The 20,126-nt window shown below is 34.1% G+C and overlaps 1 protein-coding gene across 1 annotated transcript in view; it reads left to right on the plus strand.

Moving 5' to 3' along the window:
- The window catches only part of ATRNL1 (attractin like 1), an 836,623-nt gene that overhangs the window by 200,357 nt on the left and 616,140 nt on the right, over positions 1-20,126 (plus strand). Inside the window, exon 19 of the mRNA XM_046027294.1 lies at positions 18,353-18,490. Within this exon, the coding sequence (XP_045883250.1) occupies positions 18,353-18,490 (138 nt within the window). The remainder of the gene's footprint in view (positions 1-18,352; positions 18,491-20,126) is intronic.

Genomic DNA, 20,126 nt, shown 5'->3' on the forward strand with positions numbered 1-20,126 from the left:
GCTTGTTTTCTTTTCCTTCCATAGTTCAGTCAACTCTTTTTTCATTTCTTCCTCTTTTATGTCCATTTCTATTCTTAATTGAATTTCTGATTTAAGGTAGGTTTTAAAAACTCTTCAAATGTTGGTTTAACTATATTTATTGTTTAGAAAGTTGTCATAATTTCCTGCTCCATGGTTATATTTTTCAGGGGAATTTTCTTCAGTTAAGCTATGTTCTATCTGGCTCCCTGATTTTATTGTCATTTTTCTGATTTTTTAGGAATAACTGTGTAGTGTCATTTTTTTTTCTTCCTGTTTCTGGCATTGGTGTAGTTTGTAAGATTTCTGATTTTATGGTCTCTCTTTTGTGAGAACAACAAAGTTGTGGTGGCCAAGGTACGGATTGTGTGGCCTCTGAATTTGTAGCTTTCTTTTTTGTCTTGCAGGAATTTAACTTTCCAATTAATTTCTTTATCCCTTAACCACATGGTCCTAAAAAGGCACCTTTCTTACTTCCCACCTTTTTTCTCCATAATCAAGAGCAGTTCTTCAAATTATCCACACTTCTAAGTCATCTTCTTTGTTTCTGGGGAGACAGAGTCCTAGGCAGCCTTCATTGTTTTCAGTTATCAAAAAGTTCTAGGGTGTTTCCTCATGCCGGAACAAATGGGATTTTAAAGACATAATTTTCTAATGATTTGCTATTTTATTTTATTATTGTTATTTTAAAAAGGTTTATTTATGATAGAGAGAGAGAGCATGCATGCACAGAGTGGGAGGAGGGGCTAAATAAGAGGAAGAGAGAATTTTAAAACAGACTCTATGCTGAGTGCAGAGCCTGACATGGGGCTCAATCCCACAACCCCAAGATCATGACCTGAGCTGAAACCAAGAATTGGACGCTTAACTGACTGCACCTCCCAGGTGCCCCTAATTTGCTATTTTGTAGAAATACATTTTATTTTACTATATAGTATCCCTGTACTAAGTGACCTTGGTGATTTCTTTTGTTCATCCTGGTACATTTCTTATCGATTCCATAGGATTTTTTTTTTAATGTTGCTCTTCAATAAACAGAGTTATTTTTCCCGAATCATGCATGTTATTTTTTTTCCAACACTTTTAATTTATTTATTTTTTCAGCGTAACAGTATTCATTGTTTTTGCACAACACCCAGTGCTCCATCATGCATGTTATTTTTGTTCTTTCCCTATTGCTCTGTCAAGATCCACAGTGCAACATGGTATTGAATTAGTGAGAGTGTACATTAGTCTTAACTGGAAAGTATTTAGCCTTTAACCTTTAAGTAAAATGTTAACTGTTGGTTTTTCATAAATGTCCTTACAGATTGAAGAACTTCCCTTCTGTTCCTAGTTAGTTGAGGTTTTGTTTTGTTTTGTTTATTTGTTTGTTTTAAATCATGACCAGATGTCTAATTCTTCCAAAGACATGCATCTGTTGAGCTGATGGTATAATTATTTTTTGTCTTAGTTAATATCATTAATTCATATTGGTTGGTTTTCAAATGCCAAACCAATCTTACATTTTGGGATAAACTCCACTTATGATGTAGTATCCTTTTAGTATATTGCTGGGTTCAGTTTGTTTAAATCTTGCTAAGTATTTTTGGATTTATATTGTTGAGAATATTTGCCTGTAGTTATCTTAGGGTCTGGTTTGGTATCATTCTCAAGAGCTGGAAAATACTTTTTCTTCTTCCATTTTCTGGAAGAGTTTATGTAAAATTGGCATTATTTCTTAAATATTTGGAGGAATTTACCTATGAAGACATCTGGCCTGGAGTTTTCTCTGGGAGAGAGATTTTAACTACAAATTCTTTTTTTTTTTTTTTTTTTTAATGTAGGTATGAAGCTGTTCAGGTTCACTAAGTTTTCTTGAAGAAGTTTAGTAGTTTGTGTCTTTTGATGAATTTATTTCATTTAAAATGTTACTGACAGATATTCATAATAATTGCTATTATCCTTTTCTCTAAAGTGTCTTTAGTGATAACCTCTCTTTAATTCTAAATATTGATGATTTGTGTTTTCTCTCTTGAGCAGTCTGTCTGGAGGTTTGTCAGTTTTCATTGATCCTAGAAATAGCTTTTCATTGTATTGATTTTCCTTATTGTCCATTTGATAGTTCATTAATTTCTGCTCTTAATTTTTCCTTCATTTTGCTTGCTTATAGTTTAATTTGCTTTTCTTCTAGTTACATAAGCTTGAAACTTAAATAACTAAGTTGATAATTTTTTTCTAATATAAGCTTTTGATGTTATAAATGTTCCTCTTGAAACTACTTTTCAGTAGTGGTTTTATGATACACTTTTTCCATATTTTTACTTTAAGCTACCTGTGTTGTATTTTTAGTATGTTTTTTTATAGATAACACATTTTTAGGCTCTTTCTTTTTAATACAATTTGATAGTGTATGCCATTAAATTAATGTGTTTGGGTCTTTTAAAGTAAATGTTTTATCAATATGATTGACTTAAATTTCCTTCTGGTTACTTATTTTCTCTTTTTCCCATCTGTTCTTTGTATCTGTTTACCTCCTTTTTTTTGCCTTCCTTTGAATTAATTGAACATATTTTATGCTTCATTTATTGGCCTATTGACTATATTACCTTCTTTTGCTTGCTCTTGGATTTCTATTCATCTTTAACTTGTCATAGTCTATATTTAAGTGATATTATAACTTCACAGTAGTTGTAAGAGCCTTATTACTTTTAAATATGTTATAAATCACATAGAGTACTTTTATTAATTTTGCTTTAATGGAAAGTTATCTTTTAATTTTTTTTTTTAATAAAAAAAGACACTTTATCATCGAGCAGAAATGGAGTAACAGTGAGTAGGGTAACCAGCTATCCTGGAATGTGTCCCGGACTGAGGGCTTCCTTGAGATGTGGGACTTTCAGTACAAATACCAGTATAGTCCTGGGAATACTGGGATGACTGGTTACTCTAAAAATGACCCAATTTAATTGCCCCTACTTGAAACAATTAAGAAATGGGACAAAATGAAAAACACTTTTTGAGACATTGGACAGGAAGCCAAAGTTAATGATCCCTCAGAAACAGGAAAGGAATCAGGTGAACCTTACCACTATCCCCCGTTAGTGCTGGAAGAAAGTTTGCATGAGGTGCTGCAGTCAGGGGACAGAAGTAGAGTCTGGTTATCCTGTGTTGGAAAAATGGAACTGGGAATCTGGAGAGTGGAGGCCAAGGTGCCTGGCTGTTCCAAGAGGAGAGTTGAGCAGGGAGAGAGAGAATTGTGGAAAACTACAGAAGGGTATCCTCTGAATATTCAGCTAAAAAATAAGTACAACATTGTAGAAAACTACTTGAGTTCTGCAGGAAGAATTACTTGAGTGGAATACAAGGAATAGTCACCAAAGAGCACACAGGACTGGGAATTGCCTGGGCATTATTCATTGGACATCTTGTAGAGTACTTTAGAAGAATTTGTTTTACTTAATATGGCAAAATTATCACTAGACTAGATGTTGCAATTGTCCTGTGTAACATGGCCAGAGGATCAAACTGTCTTCAACATAGCCAAATTCCAGAACAAAGCTAAAGAATATAGGAATACAAAAAGTTTCCAGCATCCAAAATGTAATAATTAAAATTTACCATGTCTGGCTTCCCATAAAAAAATTAGCATGTATGCAAAGAATAGGAAAACCTTGACCCCTACTGAAAAAGAAAAAACAATCAATAGAAACCAACCTAGAAATTAAATAGATGTGAAGAGTAGACAAGCCTATTCAAACAATGATTATGAAGGTATTTCATATATTAAAAATTAAACTTTTGAGCATGGTAAGTAGAGTCACAGAAATAAAAGAAAACAAAAAAAACCAAGTAGAATTTATAGAGATGAAATATATTCTGAGATGGAAAATGAATGGGCTTAATATCAGATTAGACACTGTAAAAGTAGATTGGTATACTCTCAAAGACAAATAATAGGAAGTACTCAAATGAAGCACAGAAGGGAGAATAACTGAAGCAAAATGAAGAGCACATCAATGAGCTATGGGGCATGAGGCCTCGTATTTTTGTAATTGGATACTCTGAATGAGGGGAGAGAGAAAGGGCTTAGAAAAATCAGGAAAAAAAAATAATGGCAAAATTTTTCTAAATTGGATGAAACCCGAAAATCCAAAGAGGCAAGAATGTCCATAAATGTTAAGCACAAGAAACGTGAGGATATCTATATCAATGCCCATAATAATTAAATTGTTTAAAGCCAGTGATAAAAAGATAAAAGCAGCCCAGAGAGAAATAAGGCTCAGTATGAACAGAGAAACAAAGACAAGTTTGAACCAGATTTCTTAGCAGGAAAAATAAAAGCCAGAAAACAATGGAGCAGCAGAAATGCAGCATCTTTAAAATAGCAAAAGAAAAAAACTTGAAATTCTTTACTTAATGATATATATGTATTTTAAAAATAAGGGTCAAATAAAGACTCTTTCAAAGTTCTAAAAACTCAAATTCATTTTCAGTGGATCTGCTGTATAAGAAGTGTTAAGAAATCTTAAGTCCTTCATTCAGAAGAATAATTTCCATATATAAATCTGATCTACACAAAGGAATGAAGAACAAAAGACATGGTAGCACCATGTGTAAAGACTTTTTTCCCCTAAAACTTCCATATTTAAAAAGGGCAATTGAAACAAGATGGGATTGGGAGGGAGACAAACCATAAATAACTCTTAATCTCACAAAACAAACTGGGGGTTGCTGGGGGGAGGTGGGATTGGGAGAGGGGGAAGGGGGCTATGGACATTGGGGAGGGTAAGTGCTATCGTGAGTGCTGTGAAGTGTGTAAACCTGGCGATTCACAGACCTGTACCCCTGGGGATAAAATACATTATATGTTTATTAAAAAAAAAAAAATTTTGGAAGGGGAGGCGAACCATAAGAGACTATGGACTCTGAAAAACAACCTGAGGGTTTTAAAGGGTCAGGGGTGGGAGGTTGGGGGAACAGGTGGTGGGTAATAGGGAGGGCACGTTTTGCATGGAGCACTGGGTGTTGTGCAAAAAGAATGAATACTGTTACGCTGAAAAAATAAATAAAATGGGGAAAAAAAGGGCAATTAGTGTTTTAAGGCAAAAATGATAAGAGTGTAGTCAGAGTTTAATTTTTATGTGGAAATATACCCACAATACCTCAAAGGCCAAGAAAAGAATATTGGCAGTCTACTGTTGTAAGATTTTTTTTTTTTTTAACAATATGTGAAGTGGTAAATCTTGAACTTAATTTGTAGATGTATATTCTAAACCCTCAAACAACTACTAAAATAACACAGAGTCATAGTCAAGGAAGTAGATAAAATAATCCAAATGAAGGCAAGATAAGGGAAAAAGAGCCATGTAGAACAGATGGGACAAATAGTTCACTAATGGCAAATGATAGATTTAACCTCAGCTATTTCAATAATCATGTTAAATGTAAATGACATACTCACCTTAATAAAAAGGCGAGATTTTCATATTAGCTAAAAGCAAGACCCAATACCCTACCTCTAAGAAACCCATAAGAGACTATGGACTCTGAAAAACAACCTGAGGGTTTTGAAGGGTCAGGGGTGGGAGGTTGGGGCAACCTGAGGGTTTTGAAGGGTCAAGGGTGGGAGGTTGGGGGAACAGGTGGTGGGTAATGGGGAGGGCACGTTTTGCATGGAGCACTGGGTGTTGTGCAAAAAGAATGAATACTGTTACGCTGAAAAAATAAATAAAATGGAAAAAAAAATACAAAGATACATTTTAAAAGTGAAAGCATGGAAATAGATAAACTATGCTAACACAAGTCAAGAGAAAGCTGAATTGGTGACATTGATATAAGAGATACAGATTTTAGAGCAAAAAATATTACCTAGAATAAAGAGGATCACTTCATAAAGATAAATAGGTGAATTCATCAAGAGGACATAACATTCCTAAACATTTCTACCCAACAGTAAACATTCAAAATAGGTGAAGGTTCAACAGTGTATGATAAGGCTTCTCTTTTGATTTCCAGAGATATTGTAGGTTATCACTTTCTACTTAGAGATAAGTAGCTGCTATCACATCAGTTTGTTCATTTTTCTCCCACTGTTCTATTTTGGAGAATGTATTAGTTTTCTTTTGCAGCATACCAAATTACCACAGACTTAGAGGCCTAAACAATACACAGTTATAGCTTGGAATTATAGCTCTTGGATGTGGCCTGGTTGGCTTCTCTGCTCAAGGTCCTAGAGGCTGAAATCAAGGTGTCAGGCTGAGTCTTTGGAAGCTCTGGAGAAGAATGTGCTTCCAAACTTATCCAGATTTTTGTCAAAATTCAATTCCTTGCAGTTGTATAACTAAGTGCCTGTTTTTTCACTGGCTGTCAATAGTAAACCACTTCAGCTCCTGAAGTATGCTCACATTCTTTCCCACATGTCCCCCTCCATCACTAAAACTAGCAACATCATCTCAAAAGCTCACATGAAATCTCTCACTTTGAATCTCCTACTTCCAGTAGAGACCAATTCCTTTTAAAGGATCTTTTGGTTGGGTTCAATCAGAATGAGTTTCCTTTCTTAAAGTCAGCTATGCCATGTAATATAACTGAATCACCAGATTAAGCTGATGACCCTTCTATCACATATACAAGTTCCTATCACACTGAAGAGGAGGCCATTAGTGTTTGATTGAAAAATTGAGTACTGTAACCTAGTTTTATTGACACCAAAGATTAACCACCATACCATACAATTTACCCATTTAAAAGTATATAACTCAGTGAGTTTTTAGTATAATCAGAATTATGCAGCTATCACCACCATCAATTTAAAAGAAATTTTACCATCCCTAGAAGAAAACTTATACTTATCAGCAGTCACTATTAAGCCCCCACTTACCCTTGTCAGCTATAGGCAATCTTTATATCTTTAATGGATTTATGTATTCATTATGTATCTCTAATCTTTACATCTCTATGGATTTATGTATTTTGGACATTTTAAGTAAATTGAATCATAGTGGTAGTCTGTTGAGACTGGTTTCTTTCACATTCCATAATGTTTTCAAATTTGATCCATGTTGCAGCATATAGCAGTACTTTATTTCTTCATATTACCAAATAATGTTCAATTTTATGAATATACCACAGTTTATTTATTCAGTTATCACCTGATGGACATTTGGTCTTTACAATTTGAGGTCTTTTGGATAATGCTTCTATAAACATGCATGTAAGAATTTATGTGTGGACCTATTTTCATCAGTTTTGAAATGGTGTATCTTTACTAGATACAGTTACTTAGGGTCAAACAGCGACTACATCAAACCTTTTGAGGAACTACCAAACTGTTTCAGCTGCTGCTGTTATTTTATATTCCCACTGACAGTTCACAAGGGGTTCTGATGACTCTAGTTCTTTACCAACACTGGTTGTTTCATGTCCTTTTGATTATAGTTATCCTGGTTTTTGTGAGGTGGTATCTCATTGCAGTTTTGATATACAGTTTCTAAGTGGATATGGTGTTGAGCATCTTTTCATGTGCCTATTGGCTTTTTCCACTCTTTTTCAGAGAAATGTCCATAACATTCTTTGCCCATTATTTAATTGGGGTATTTGTCTTATTATTATTGAACCATAAGAGTTCTTTATATACTGTAAATATAAGTCCTTTATCAAAGATTGATCTGCAAATATAATTTCTACTCTATGGATTGTCCTGTCATTTTCTTGATAATGTCCTCTTTTGCACACACAAAAAAATGTTTTTAAAGATTTTATTTATGTATTTGACAGAAAAAGAGAGAGTGAGCACAAGCAGGGGGAGTGGCGCAAAAGGGAGAGGTAGAAGCAGGCTTCCTGTGGAGCAAGGAGCCTGATGCAGGGCTTGATCCCAAGACCAGGGATCATGTCCTGAGCCGAAGGCAGACAGTTAACTGACTGAGCCACCCAGGCACCCCTATTGCACAAAAATTTTAAATTTTGATGATGGCCTATCTGGTTCTTTTTTTTTTTTTTTTTTCCAATTTGGTGTCTTATCTGGAAAACCATGCATAATATAAGATCCCAAAGATTTACTCCTATGTTTTTTTTCTAAGAATTTAATAGTTTTAGCTATTACATTTAGGTTTTTTATCTATTTTTGAGTTAATTTTTATGTTTGATATGAGATATGGATCCAACTTAATTCTTGAACATTTGTTTATCCAGGTGTCCGAGCACCATTTGTTGAAAGATTACTTTTTTCCCATTGAATTTATTTTTTATTTTGTTTTATTTTTCATCTTTTAAAATGGTGTTTTAGTCACTTCTGTATTTTCTGTTTCTTTCCTTTTTATGTTCATGTTTTATTCTATATTCTTGAACATATAAAGCTTATTTATTTATTTATAGAAAGAGCAAGAGACTGGCGGTAAGGACAAAAGGAGAGGGAGAGAGAATCTTAAGCAGACTCCATGCCTAGTGCAGAGCTGATGTGGGGCTTGATCTGAAGGCCCTGAGAGCATGACCTGAGCTGAAATCAGGAGTAGACACTTAGCTGACCCAGCTACTCAGGCGCCCCAATAAAGCATACTTTTAATAGCTGTTTTAAAAATCATTCTGTGCTCATTCCATCATCTGTGATGTTTTCTTGTTTGTTTGTTCTATTGATATTTTTATTTGTTTTACTGATGAAGGAGCAGATGTTCTAGCTTGGTTATTTTTTTGTGGTATTCTAGACATTGTGAATTTTTGGAGTTTTATTATATAGTTTTGTTCTATTTCTTTTAGTGTGTTGTACTTTATTCTGGCATGCAGTTATTTTATTTAGAATCTGTATGATCATTTCAAGAATTGTTTTTAATTTTTTTTTTTTAAAGGTCCTGTACATAGCAGTCCTAAGTTCAGGACTAATTTATTTCCACTGCTAAGTCAGTGTCTTTCTATGGTCTCTATAGAGTGCTCTTTGTATTAAGGGGTCTCCACTCTAGTTGGACTACAAAGTATTCCAGTCCTTTGTGAGCTACTGGCATTGTTTGACTTACTGTTTTCTGGTGGTACTTTCTCTAACTTCATGGAGTTTCACACTCTGTGTTCAGTCATTATGCAGCCAAAGATTTAAGAAAACTCCTCAGCAGATTGATATGTATAGCTTTCTTTCCTCTCATGTTTTATCCCCGAATTCTAGCCACTGTGGCCTCCCCAGTCTTTGATCTTTGCTTTCTCAGCTAAATTACTCTCTGGCCTTTGTTTGGGCTTGCCTCCCTGGGCTGCTTCCTTAAATCTGTCTCCAGGTAACAACTCAGGGGAGTTATAGGCCCATGTTTCCATCTTTCTCAGATGCCATTCTTGAGCCGCTTGTTATGTGAAAGTAGTTGTTTCATATATTCTGTTTCATGTTTGTTGTTTACAAGTGGAGGTCAATTCTTAGAGGGGTTAATGCCTTATTGACAGAAGTGGAAGTCTTCTGTCTGTTTTTATCTACAATAATGAATCTCTTGTAAACAACATATAGATCTTGCCTTTTTTTTGTTTGTTTGTTTTTAAAATCTAGTCTGACAATCTCTGCCTTTTATCAGAGTGTTTAGTCAATTTAGATTTAATATACTGGTATAATTGAGTTTTAGTTCTACCATCATGGTATTTATTTTTAAAATTTCCTTTATTTTTTCTTCTGTTGTTGATTCTTCCTTTTGCCTTTTTTGGATTAATTGAGTGTTTTTAAAGTCCATTTTTACCACTTTTATTGGATTTTTAGCTATACTTCTTTTGTGTTTTTTTTAGTGACTGCTGTAGTGATTGTAATAGTCATCTTTATCTTATCACAGTCTACCTTGAATCACTATTATACTACTTCATGTATAAGGTAAGAATATTACAATAGTGTAATTCCATTTGCTCTTTTTCTGTCCTTTGTGTAATTATTGCCATATTTACTTCTGTATATGTTATTAACCACACAATGCATTATTAGTTTTTGCATTAAACAGATGATTTTCTTATAAAGAAATCATGACAAGAAAAAAATCCTTTTACTAACCCATGTAGTGTTTATTTTCTGTGATCTTCATTTTTTCCTATAGATCTGAATTTACTTCTGCTATATTTCTTTAGCTTGATGAATTTTATTTAACATTTATAAAACTACTGTTTCTCAATTGTAGTTATAAATGATGTTTGCTCTCATATACCTGAGAAATGTTTTTATTGTATACTTGCATGTCTTTATATTTGAAAGATATTTTTATTGGAAATAGCATTCTAAGTTGACAGATACATTTTCCCCCCCAATAATTTGAAGATGTAATTTCCTTTTTCTTCTGGATCCCACTGCTTCTCTTAAGAATTCCTTTATCAGTTTTATTGTTTACTTTTTGAAAGTAGTATTTTTTTTTAATCTCCGGCTGGCTTTTTAAAATAGATTTTTACTTTGTTTTTGAATATCAGCAGTTTTAATATGATGTACCTAAGGATCAGTTTTGTTATTGTGATTGTGAATTATATGGTTTATCTACCCTGTAGCTTGATTTTTTTCATCATTTTTGTATGATTTCCTGCCACTTTCTCTTCAAATACTGCATCTGTCCCATCATGTCACTCTGTCTTCTATTTCTAGGACTTTGCTTTACTTGTGTTAGGCTTTTTCATTATGTTCATAATTTTTCTTACTGTTCTTTGTATTTTATATTCTTGCATCTCCTTTGATCTGTGTCTCAGTTCATTGATTCTTCCTGTACATGTTTCTAGTTTTCTGTTACACTTATGTTTCAGTTATTTATTACTATTTAACATAGTACCCCAAGCTCACAGTATTAAAGCAGTTTTATTCATGATTTTGCATCGTCTCTTTTCTTGTTGAATTCTGCTAGGCAGTTCTTCTGTTAGTCTCCCTTAAATTGATTAATTGGTTGATTGATTGAGTAATTGATTTTTTAATGTGACTGCAGTTATCTGGCTTTCTGATTTGCTTTGACTGGTCTCAAAATGTTTCCCTCACATGTCTAGTACTTTGAGCTGGCTGGTTGGTCTAAGGGTCCTCTGCTATGGATGACTTTTTTCTGCTCTCCTATCATTCTCCAGTTTATAGACTGTGCTCTATACATGTTGTTTTTAGCATTCTAAGGAGAGAGCAGAGTATGTATGCCTCTTGAGGCCCAAGCTTAGAATTTGTATGCCATCACTTCTTCATTCTATTTTTTGAGAAGTCTTGATGCCAGTCCATGTTCAAAGAATGGGAAAAAAAAAATCCCACTTTTTTGGTGAGAGCAAGGATAAAATAATGTTATGTTCAACCTTCATAATGGGAAGAATTCAACCAGTTCAACCCAGATATGGGAAGAATTTGTGTCAATTATTTTTCAGCTCATCTACTTAGCTCTAATTTTTTTATATGTTTGTTGATTGATGTATAACTCATATGGCATATAATCCTCCACGTTAAAGTATATAATTCAATGGTTTGCAGAATAATTGGTAGGTTTGTAACTATCACCAGAATATAGTTCCAGTAAATTTAGGTACCCCAAAATAAAACCCCATACCCTTTAATAGTCATTTCCTAGTCTTCTTTCTCTTGGAACCCAAAAAATACTGATATACTTTATTTATGAATTTGTTTATTCTGGACATTTAAATATGGTTTAAATGTACTGTTTTTAGAATATTCCTTTGATACTTAATATAGTCTTTGGAGAATTATTGTAAAATTATGTAAGAAATAGCATAGAGGATCATAGGGGAGAGGAGGGAAAACTGAATGGGAAGAAATCAGAGAAGGAGACAAACCACAAGAAACTCTTGACTCCAGGAAATAAACTGAGGCTTACTGGAGGGAGGAGGCTGTGGGGATGGGGTAGGTGGGTGATAGGCATTAAGGAGGGCACATGTGGTAATGAGCACTGGGTATTATGTGCAACTGAAGAATCACTGAACTGTACCTCTGAAACTAATAATACACTATGTGTTGGCTAATTGAATTTAAATAAAAAATAAAGACAGTCCCAACATCAAAAATTATAAAATACATAGAAGTAAACTTACTCAATGAGATAAAAGACGTGTAAAAAAAATTAAAAAATAAAACTGTGTTATAACAGAAAAAAAAGTCCTTATTCATATTAGAGAGAGGAGTCAGGGAGGGGCAGAGGGAAAGAGGGAATCCTAAGCAGACTACACACTGAGTGTGGAGCCGACTGGGGACTTGATCCCATGACCCTGACTATGCTGAAACTGAGAGTTGGTCACTTAACCATCTGAGCCACCCTGGTGCCCTGACTTCAGTTGTTTTAAATTTTTTGAGGTCCGTTTTATGGCCCGGTATATATTGTATCGATGGAGAATGTTTTAGGTGTACTTTAAAAGAATGTATATTCTGCTGCTGTTATATGGATTCTTCTCTTTGTGTTTGTTTGGTCTAGTTGGTTTATAGTGTTCAGGTCTTCTCTCCCCTGCTGATCTAATGTCTAGTTGTTATATTCTTGTTGAAAGTATTAAAGCCTCCAACTATTTTGTTGAATTGTGTATTTATATTTTAATTTCTGTGTTTCTCCATGCATTTTGAGGATCTGTTAGTAGGTACATGTGTATTTATACTTTTAATATGTTCTTCATGAATTGACCTTTATTGTTACACAATGTCCCTCTTTATCTCTAGGAAAATTTTTAAAAGTCTATCTGAAATTTGTAACTTGTTACAGTAAAAATACTGTAACTTTCTTATGGTTGCTGTTTGTATGTTAATATCTTTTTTCCTTCACTCACTTTCAATATATTTGCATATTTAGGTGTGTCTCCTATACACAGTACACAATTAGATCTTAATTTTAATCCAGTCTATCTCTTCATGTTTTTTGTACTTAGAATTATGCTTCTTCAATGTGTCGATAACATTTTTTTAATCAAATTAGGGGCATTTTCAGAATTTCAAGTAAATTTTAGCCTCCCCTACTCTCTCTCATCCTTTCAACATTCCCATTACACGTAGGCCTGAGTACTTGATGGTTTCCCACATTTATCTGAGATTTTGTTCACTTTTCTCCATTCTTTTTTCTCTGTACGTACATAGTTTCTATTGACCTATTAACTCTTTCTTCTGTCATTATTAATCTACTATTGAGTCCCTCTAGTGTATTTTTTATTTTAGTTATTAAACTATTCTACTAATTTATTTTTCATTCACTTTTTAAAAATTTGTTTTTACTGTTGTTCTCTATTTGATCAGATATTGTCATCATACCTACTTTTACTTCTTTTATTCTTTGTCTTTCTTTTGAATATTTTCTTGTCTTCTAATTGTCCTGTGAGTCTAGTTCTTGGGCTATCAATTCTCATTTTTATTATCTCTCCCTTTCTTTCTTCTGAGTCTTCTTTTTGATGCTTTGTAAGTTTTCTCTTTGAGGTTTAACCCTGTGTTTTTGTTTATTTGCTTGTCCCCCACTCTCCCATAAGTCAGAGGTTTGCAAAGCAAGGCCTGAAGGCCAGACCTGGTCCCTTGCTTATTTTTATAAGTGGAGTTTTACTGGAATTCAGATATGCTCAACTGTTACGTATTGTGTATGGTTGCTTTTGCGCTATAATGCTCTATAATGGCAGAGGTGAGGAACTGTGAAATTATATCATCAGCAAAGCCTAAATTACTTACCATCTAGCCCTTTACGGAAAAACAGATTTTCTCAGTGTGTATTCTGTGTTGTATTTGTTTGAGTTTTTAGAAGTATTTCTAGGGGCTGTTTACACCTGATTTTGCAAAGTGTATGAGGCTTTTCTTGATTACAGAACAGATTTTACATTAATATTTGTTGTTGGAGTTTTTCTACCATGCGGACAATGTGAATTTCTTCCAATAGATATGTCTGGCATAGGCTTTAAGTTCTCACAAGTGGACTTGTGACGTGCTTTTCTCCCCGATGGATAGGGGCTGCAATTGGAGGCTTCAAGCCTTATAAGTATGGGTTAGTTTTGCTGTCTTCTTTGAGGATGCCAGAGATCATATCACCTGGCCATGTTGGGTTTTCAAACCCATGTCACCTTATTCTTGCTTGTCCATCCTATATATAGTGAAATTCTGTTACTAGCTCAAGATTCTCTTTAACATTCTTATTTTGAATCCCAGCTCTGATTTCTATCATCTGATAATCTCTTTTGTTTTAAGGTAGGGTATGTGTTAAAAAATGTTTTGAGTAAATTTTCTGTCTACATATTTTGAATTTTATTGAGAATGTCAAGCAGATATTTTTAAATGTTTTACATCTGTTTTAGAGAGCACATATTTTTCAAAACTATGTACCTTATTTGCATATCAAATGCTGAGTTTTCCATAGTATTTTTTTTTCTTTCTTTTTTCTTTCTTTCCTTTTTACCTGTTTGTATATATAGATAAGGAACCATCTGGGCTGGTTTTAAAATTTAGACAAAACAGTATGGATGGCTTCTCTTTAGCTTTATTCATGTTCCTCAGCCAGGTTGTTATTAGAACCTTTCTAGTAACAATGTATCCTGGAAGAACTATTAGATACAAGCTTCTATTACTCTTTGCTTCAGCACCCCCGTACTAGTGGGAATAAAACATAAGCATAGGCTTATTGTGTATCTTTTTCTTGTCTGTGTTTGCTACAGCCATTATGTCTGGGTTCCACTTTGTGTAGCATGCTTTCTCTTTTGCCATTGTCACCATGCTAGTTACAGGCTAGGACAATGGCCACCCCCACCCCCCTGCCCTTTTTCCCCCCTTGGAAATTTTGTCTGCAGTCAGATCTAAACTGTACCAACTTTTCGTGTGCTATATTCATTACCTTAAACATTACACTTACCTGTATCACACTTCCCATGAGCTTTATGGCATCAAGCCAATAATATGCTTTGTGATTGCCCTATGGCTCAGAAATGCCTTCTGAACTTCTCATTTGTAGGAAGAGACAGTGAGTGGCATTTTACCAGGGATCCTCTTTTAATTTCCAGAGGTATTGTGGTTTACTACCTTCTAGTTTAATTTGTGTCATTGTCACCATACCCAAATTCCTGTAGTTGCTGGTAAGTTTCCTTCTTATTTTAGTTGTGAGCTAACAAGAGGATATTAGATGTGATTGCTGAATTTAGACATCTTATTCAGAAGTTAAAGCATTTGTTTTTCTAGTGGAAATATGTCACCAGGAGATTCATAAAATACATATAGTAACCCATTTCTTACTTTAACTTTTTCAGGTAATGCTTTACATGTAGTGGGCACTCAATAAATTTGTTTTTACCTGACTGAATTAATTAGTAGTATCAATAATAAAGTTTCTATGAAACAATAACTTACACTTTTAAACAAATATTAAAAAACAAAGTTCTTAACATTATTATTTATTATAGAGCTAATATGAATTTGTTATAGAAAATTGATGATGCAAAAAAAATCTTACTAAACTAAGATAACCTATATTAACTTTCGATAGGCATACTTACACATTTCATTTTATTTTTTTAAACTTTGTTTTTACTTTTATTTATTTTTAAATTTAAGTTCAATTAATTAACATACAATGTATTATTTGTTTCAGGAATACAGGTCTGTGATTCATCCGTCTTACATAATACCCAGTGCTCATTATAACACATACCTTCCCCAATGATCACCCAGTTACCTCATCCCCCTACTCCCTCCCTTCCAGCAGCTCTCAGTTTGTTTCCTTAGATTAAGAGTCTTTTATGGTTTGTCTCCCTATTTTCATTTCTTTAAAGGTTTATTTATTTATTTTAGAAAGAGAGTGCTCTTGCTCTCCAGAGAGTGAATAGGGGGAGGGCCAGAAGGGGAGGGAGGAAGAGGGAGAGAAGGAGACTCCCGCTGAGCATTGAACCTGATCCTGGGCTAGATCTCCCGATTTTGAGATCATGACCTGAGCTGAAATCAAGAGTCAGTCAGATGCTACTGGGTATTTACCCTAAAGATACAAACATAGTGATCCGAAGGGGCACGTGTACCCGAATGTTTATAGCAGCAATGTCTACAATAGCCAGACTATGGAAAGAACCTAGATGTCCATCAACAGATGAATGGATCAAGAAGATGTGGTATATATACACAATGGAATACTATGCAGCCATCAAAAGAAATGAAATCTTGCCATTTGCGACGACGTGGATGGAACTAGAGCGTATCATGCTTAGTGAAATAAGTCAATCGGAGAAAGACAACTATCATATGATCTCCCTGATATGAGGACATGGAGAAGCAACATGGGGGGGTAGGGGGATAGGAGAAGAATAAATGAAACAAGATGGGATTGGGAGGGAGACAAACCATAAATGACTCTTAATCTCACAAAACAAACTGGGGGTTGCTGGGGGGAGGTGGGATTGGGAGAGGGGGAGCGGGCTATGGACATTGGGGAGGGGAGGCGAACCATAAGAGACTATGGACTCTGAAAAACAACCTGAGGGTTTTGAAGGGTCAGGGGTGGGAGGTTGGGGGAACAGGTGGTGGGTAATGGGGAGGGCACGTTTTGCATGGAGCACTGGGTGTTGTGCAAAAAGAATGAATACTGTTACGCTGAAAAAATAAATAAAATGGAAAAAAAAAACAAACAAAAAAAAACAAAAAAAAGAGTCAGTCAGATGCTTAACCAACTGAGCCACCCAGGCATCCCGTACTGATACATTTTAAAACAAAATTGTTGTCATTCTAAATATCATGTTTTGTATCTTGATTTCACTTAAATTATCATGAACATTTTTTCTTGTTCTAAATTTCTTCCTCATTGTTTCATAATGTAATATAAAATATGAAATCTATAATTTTCCTGTTTTATAGAGGATGATGAAGATTATTTAGCATTTCCCCATGATGACTTTATGTTATTTCTATACTGTCTTATAGTAGAGATATGGCTCTGAAAATTTCTATAAAGTATAGGTGTTCAGTTTTTACTGTTCTTGCCTGTGTCTTTCTTTACCTTTTGATGTTAGCTCTTGTGGATGACCCTATGTTACTCTCTTAGGATCTCCCTCTTTCATTTTCGAATTTTCTACATACAATAGCTATGGTATTTAATGTCTGGTCTTTTGATTCATACTTTCTGTTTATGTGTTTGTTTCTGCTTTTGACTTTGGATGGTTGCTTAACCCAGGCTTCCTTCGTGTGGTGCATAAACAATGAATCTTGGAAGACTGAAAAAAAAAAAAAAGTCTTAGAAATGGCCCCAATGTAATACCTAACATATAGAATTATTGTGAGGATTAAATGATATAATTTAGGTCTACCACCTGGTATACTATCTGGCAATTGAGTAGTATTTATATATTTTAAAAGCAATGCAATATGTACACTGACCGATCAGAATAGATGCTGGTCACAACAATTAGGTTGATGGAATATTGACCTCCCTGGCTAGAGTAAGAGGAAGCTCAATTAAGTGCTATCTTAGTTGTAATAATGATGAAAATGATTATGAGGGTGGCAATGATGATGGTGTGTGGACAAGCAGTTACAAAATTAAGTCATTATGTTCCAAATAGGCACAAAAGTCATGAGCTTTCATATATGAACTTTATCTCTCATCTGAAATTCTGTTGTAAAAATAATACCAGAACATAAGATTTCTTATGTTATGAACACATAAAGAAGTCTTATGCTTTAAATGTGATTTTAAATGTGATTCTGTTTAGTTCACATTCAAATAGAATTTTGACTAAACTTTGAAGCTTTTCTTATCCAAAGAAGATAAGATAATTTGTTTTTATGCAAATTAATTTAGAAGTGCTATTTTTATTAATCATACACAGAGTTTTTTGAAGTAAGGGCCTATAGCTGCACAGTTTTTTATATTTATTGATCATTTGTTATTATGTGTAAATATAATTAAGATGCAATTTAACATCCTTTATTAAAGCTATATTATTCATTCTTGTGTTTATATAACTTAATAGATAAATATTCATGTGAATCTTTAAGTAATGTGTTAAAAAAAGTATTCCTTTTTAGGGCACCAGGTTGTTTCGGTCACTTAAGTGTCCGACTCTTGATTTTGTCTCAGGTCATGATATCAGGGTCGTGAGGTCAGGACCTGTATTGGGCTCTATGTTGGGCATGGAGCCTGCTTAAGATTCTCCCCCTCTACCTCTGCCCTCACCCCTGCTCATGCACGTGCTCTCTCTCATAGCTATGTTATGTTTTACTTTATCTCTTTCCCCTATATTTTATAGAACATACAACAAAATTTCAATACAATTTATTACACATATTGTCCTGCATTCATATTTTAGACCACATATGTTTTACATAAAATAAAACTTGGGAAATGTCCTTTGGCCTCTGCTACCATTTAAATTTGTAAAATAAATTCCTTGTCTTGATAAGTGTTATACTTGCTGTGGTTTTGTAGATATTTATAATATTTTTTACTCTTTTCTTTAGCTTGCCAGTGTAATGGACATAGCACGTGCATCAATAACAATGTATGTGAACAGTGTAAAAATCTTACCACAGGAAAGCAGTGTCAAGACTGTATGCCAGGTTATTATGGGGATCCGACTAATGGAGGACAGTGCACAGGTAAGTATATTTTCTTTTACTTCAGTATATTTTTATTACAGAAAAGAAAATTGAGGAAGATACATATCTTGTGGAAAATATATTTTATAAAAGAAAATTTTTTCCATTAAGTTTCAATATTTTTAGAAGGTAGTATTTATTCAGTAGGGGTGATGTGAACTACAACAATTCTGTGAAACACTTTAAAAAGTTCTTATTGCAAAATTAATACATGTTTATTATAGGAAATTTAGCAAATGCAGGCACATTAAAAATTACCTGTAGTCTCACTATTCAAAAATAATGACTATGGATTATTTTTTAATAACAGTAAGTCATTGTTTTGACTCTAGATATAAGAAATAATTAAAGGTATTGTGTATGCCTTATATCAGATAAGCTTTTTTGGGTTTGGAATCAATCCTGTGCTGGTATCCACCCGCACTGCCACTGTTCACGTGTATGGCCATAACCACTCAACCTGTCATTGCCTCATTGTACTCATATGTAAAAGGGAGATGATATAGAGCAAATGAGGTCATATATAATAGAGGCACACGTAAGGAAATTAAAGCACAGTAAAAGAGCATTTAAAGTGCTCTTCTCATCGCATGTTTTTTTGTTCACTAAACTCTACTTTTCTCTATCTTCCTCTGTATCCTCCTGCTTTTTCCTCTTACTTTTTAGGGAATTTTTAGATTTCCTTTTAAAAATTTCCTTCTAAGCTGTGATTTTATAGTAATCCTTTTTTATCTCTATGTTGGTCCTTGTCACTTATGTTTTTAAATTTTCTATTTCTACATGGAGGTTACCCATACAGCACCCACAGACCAGCCTCCGTTGTTGTCTATGCAAAGATGAAGACTCCGTTAAACAGGGAGCGGGCCCAGGGCCTGACCTAGATAAGGATGTTCACACTGCTTGTGTGTTGTGGATAATGCTGCTGTGAACCTTACTGCATACGTCTTTGTTTGAATATTGGTTTTTAGTTCTCTTGTGCATAAACTAGAAGAGGCATTGTGGCAGTTCTGTGTTTAACTTTTTGAGGAATTGCCCCATTGTTCAGGTTTTCCATAGGGGCTGCTTCATTCTACATTCCTGCCAGAAATGTAGAGTATTCCAGTTTCTCCACATCCTTGCCAACATTTGTTATATTCCATTTTTTAAAAATGTTAATCATCTTAGTGGACGTGAAATGATATCCCATTGTGGTTTTAATTTGCATTTCCCTAATGATAAGTGATGTTAACTATCTTTGTCTTTTCATGTGGTTGTTGGCCATTGTATATTTTCTTTGGAAAATGTCTTTAGAAGCCCTTTACCCATTTTAGAAGAATTTATTTTCTTTTAATTGTGGTGAAATATACATAACATAAAATTTACCATTTTACTATATTTATATGTATAGCACAAAGGCTTTAAGTACATTTACATTGTTGTGAAACTATCATCACCATCGATCTCCAGAACTTTTTTCATCTTGCAAAACTGAAACTCCGTACCTATTAAATAACAATTCTTAATTACCCTTACTCAAGCTACTGGCAACCACCATTTTATTTTCTCTTATTATGAACATGACTTCTCTAGATAGCCTAAAATATGTGAAGTTGTACAGTATTTGTCCTTTAGTGACTGGCTTATTTCTCTTAGCACA

This window comes from Meles meles, chromosome 13 (genome assembly GCF_922984935.1).
Source record: "Meles meles chromosome 13, mMelMel3.1 paternal haplotype, whole genome shotgun sequence".
NCBI lineage: Eukaryota > Metazoa > Chordata > Mammalia > Carnivora > Mustelidae > Meles > Meles meles.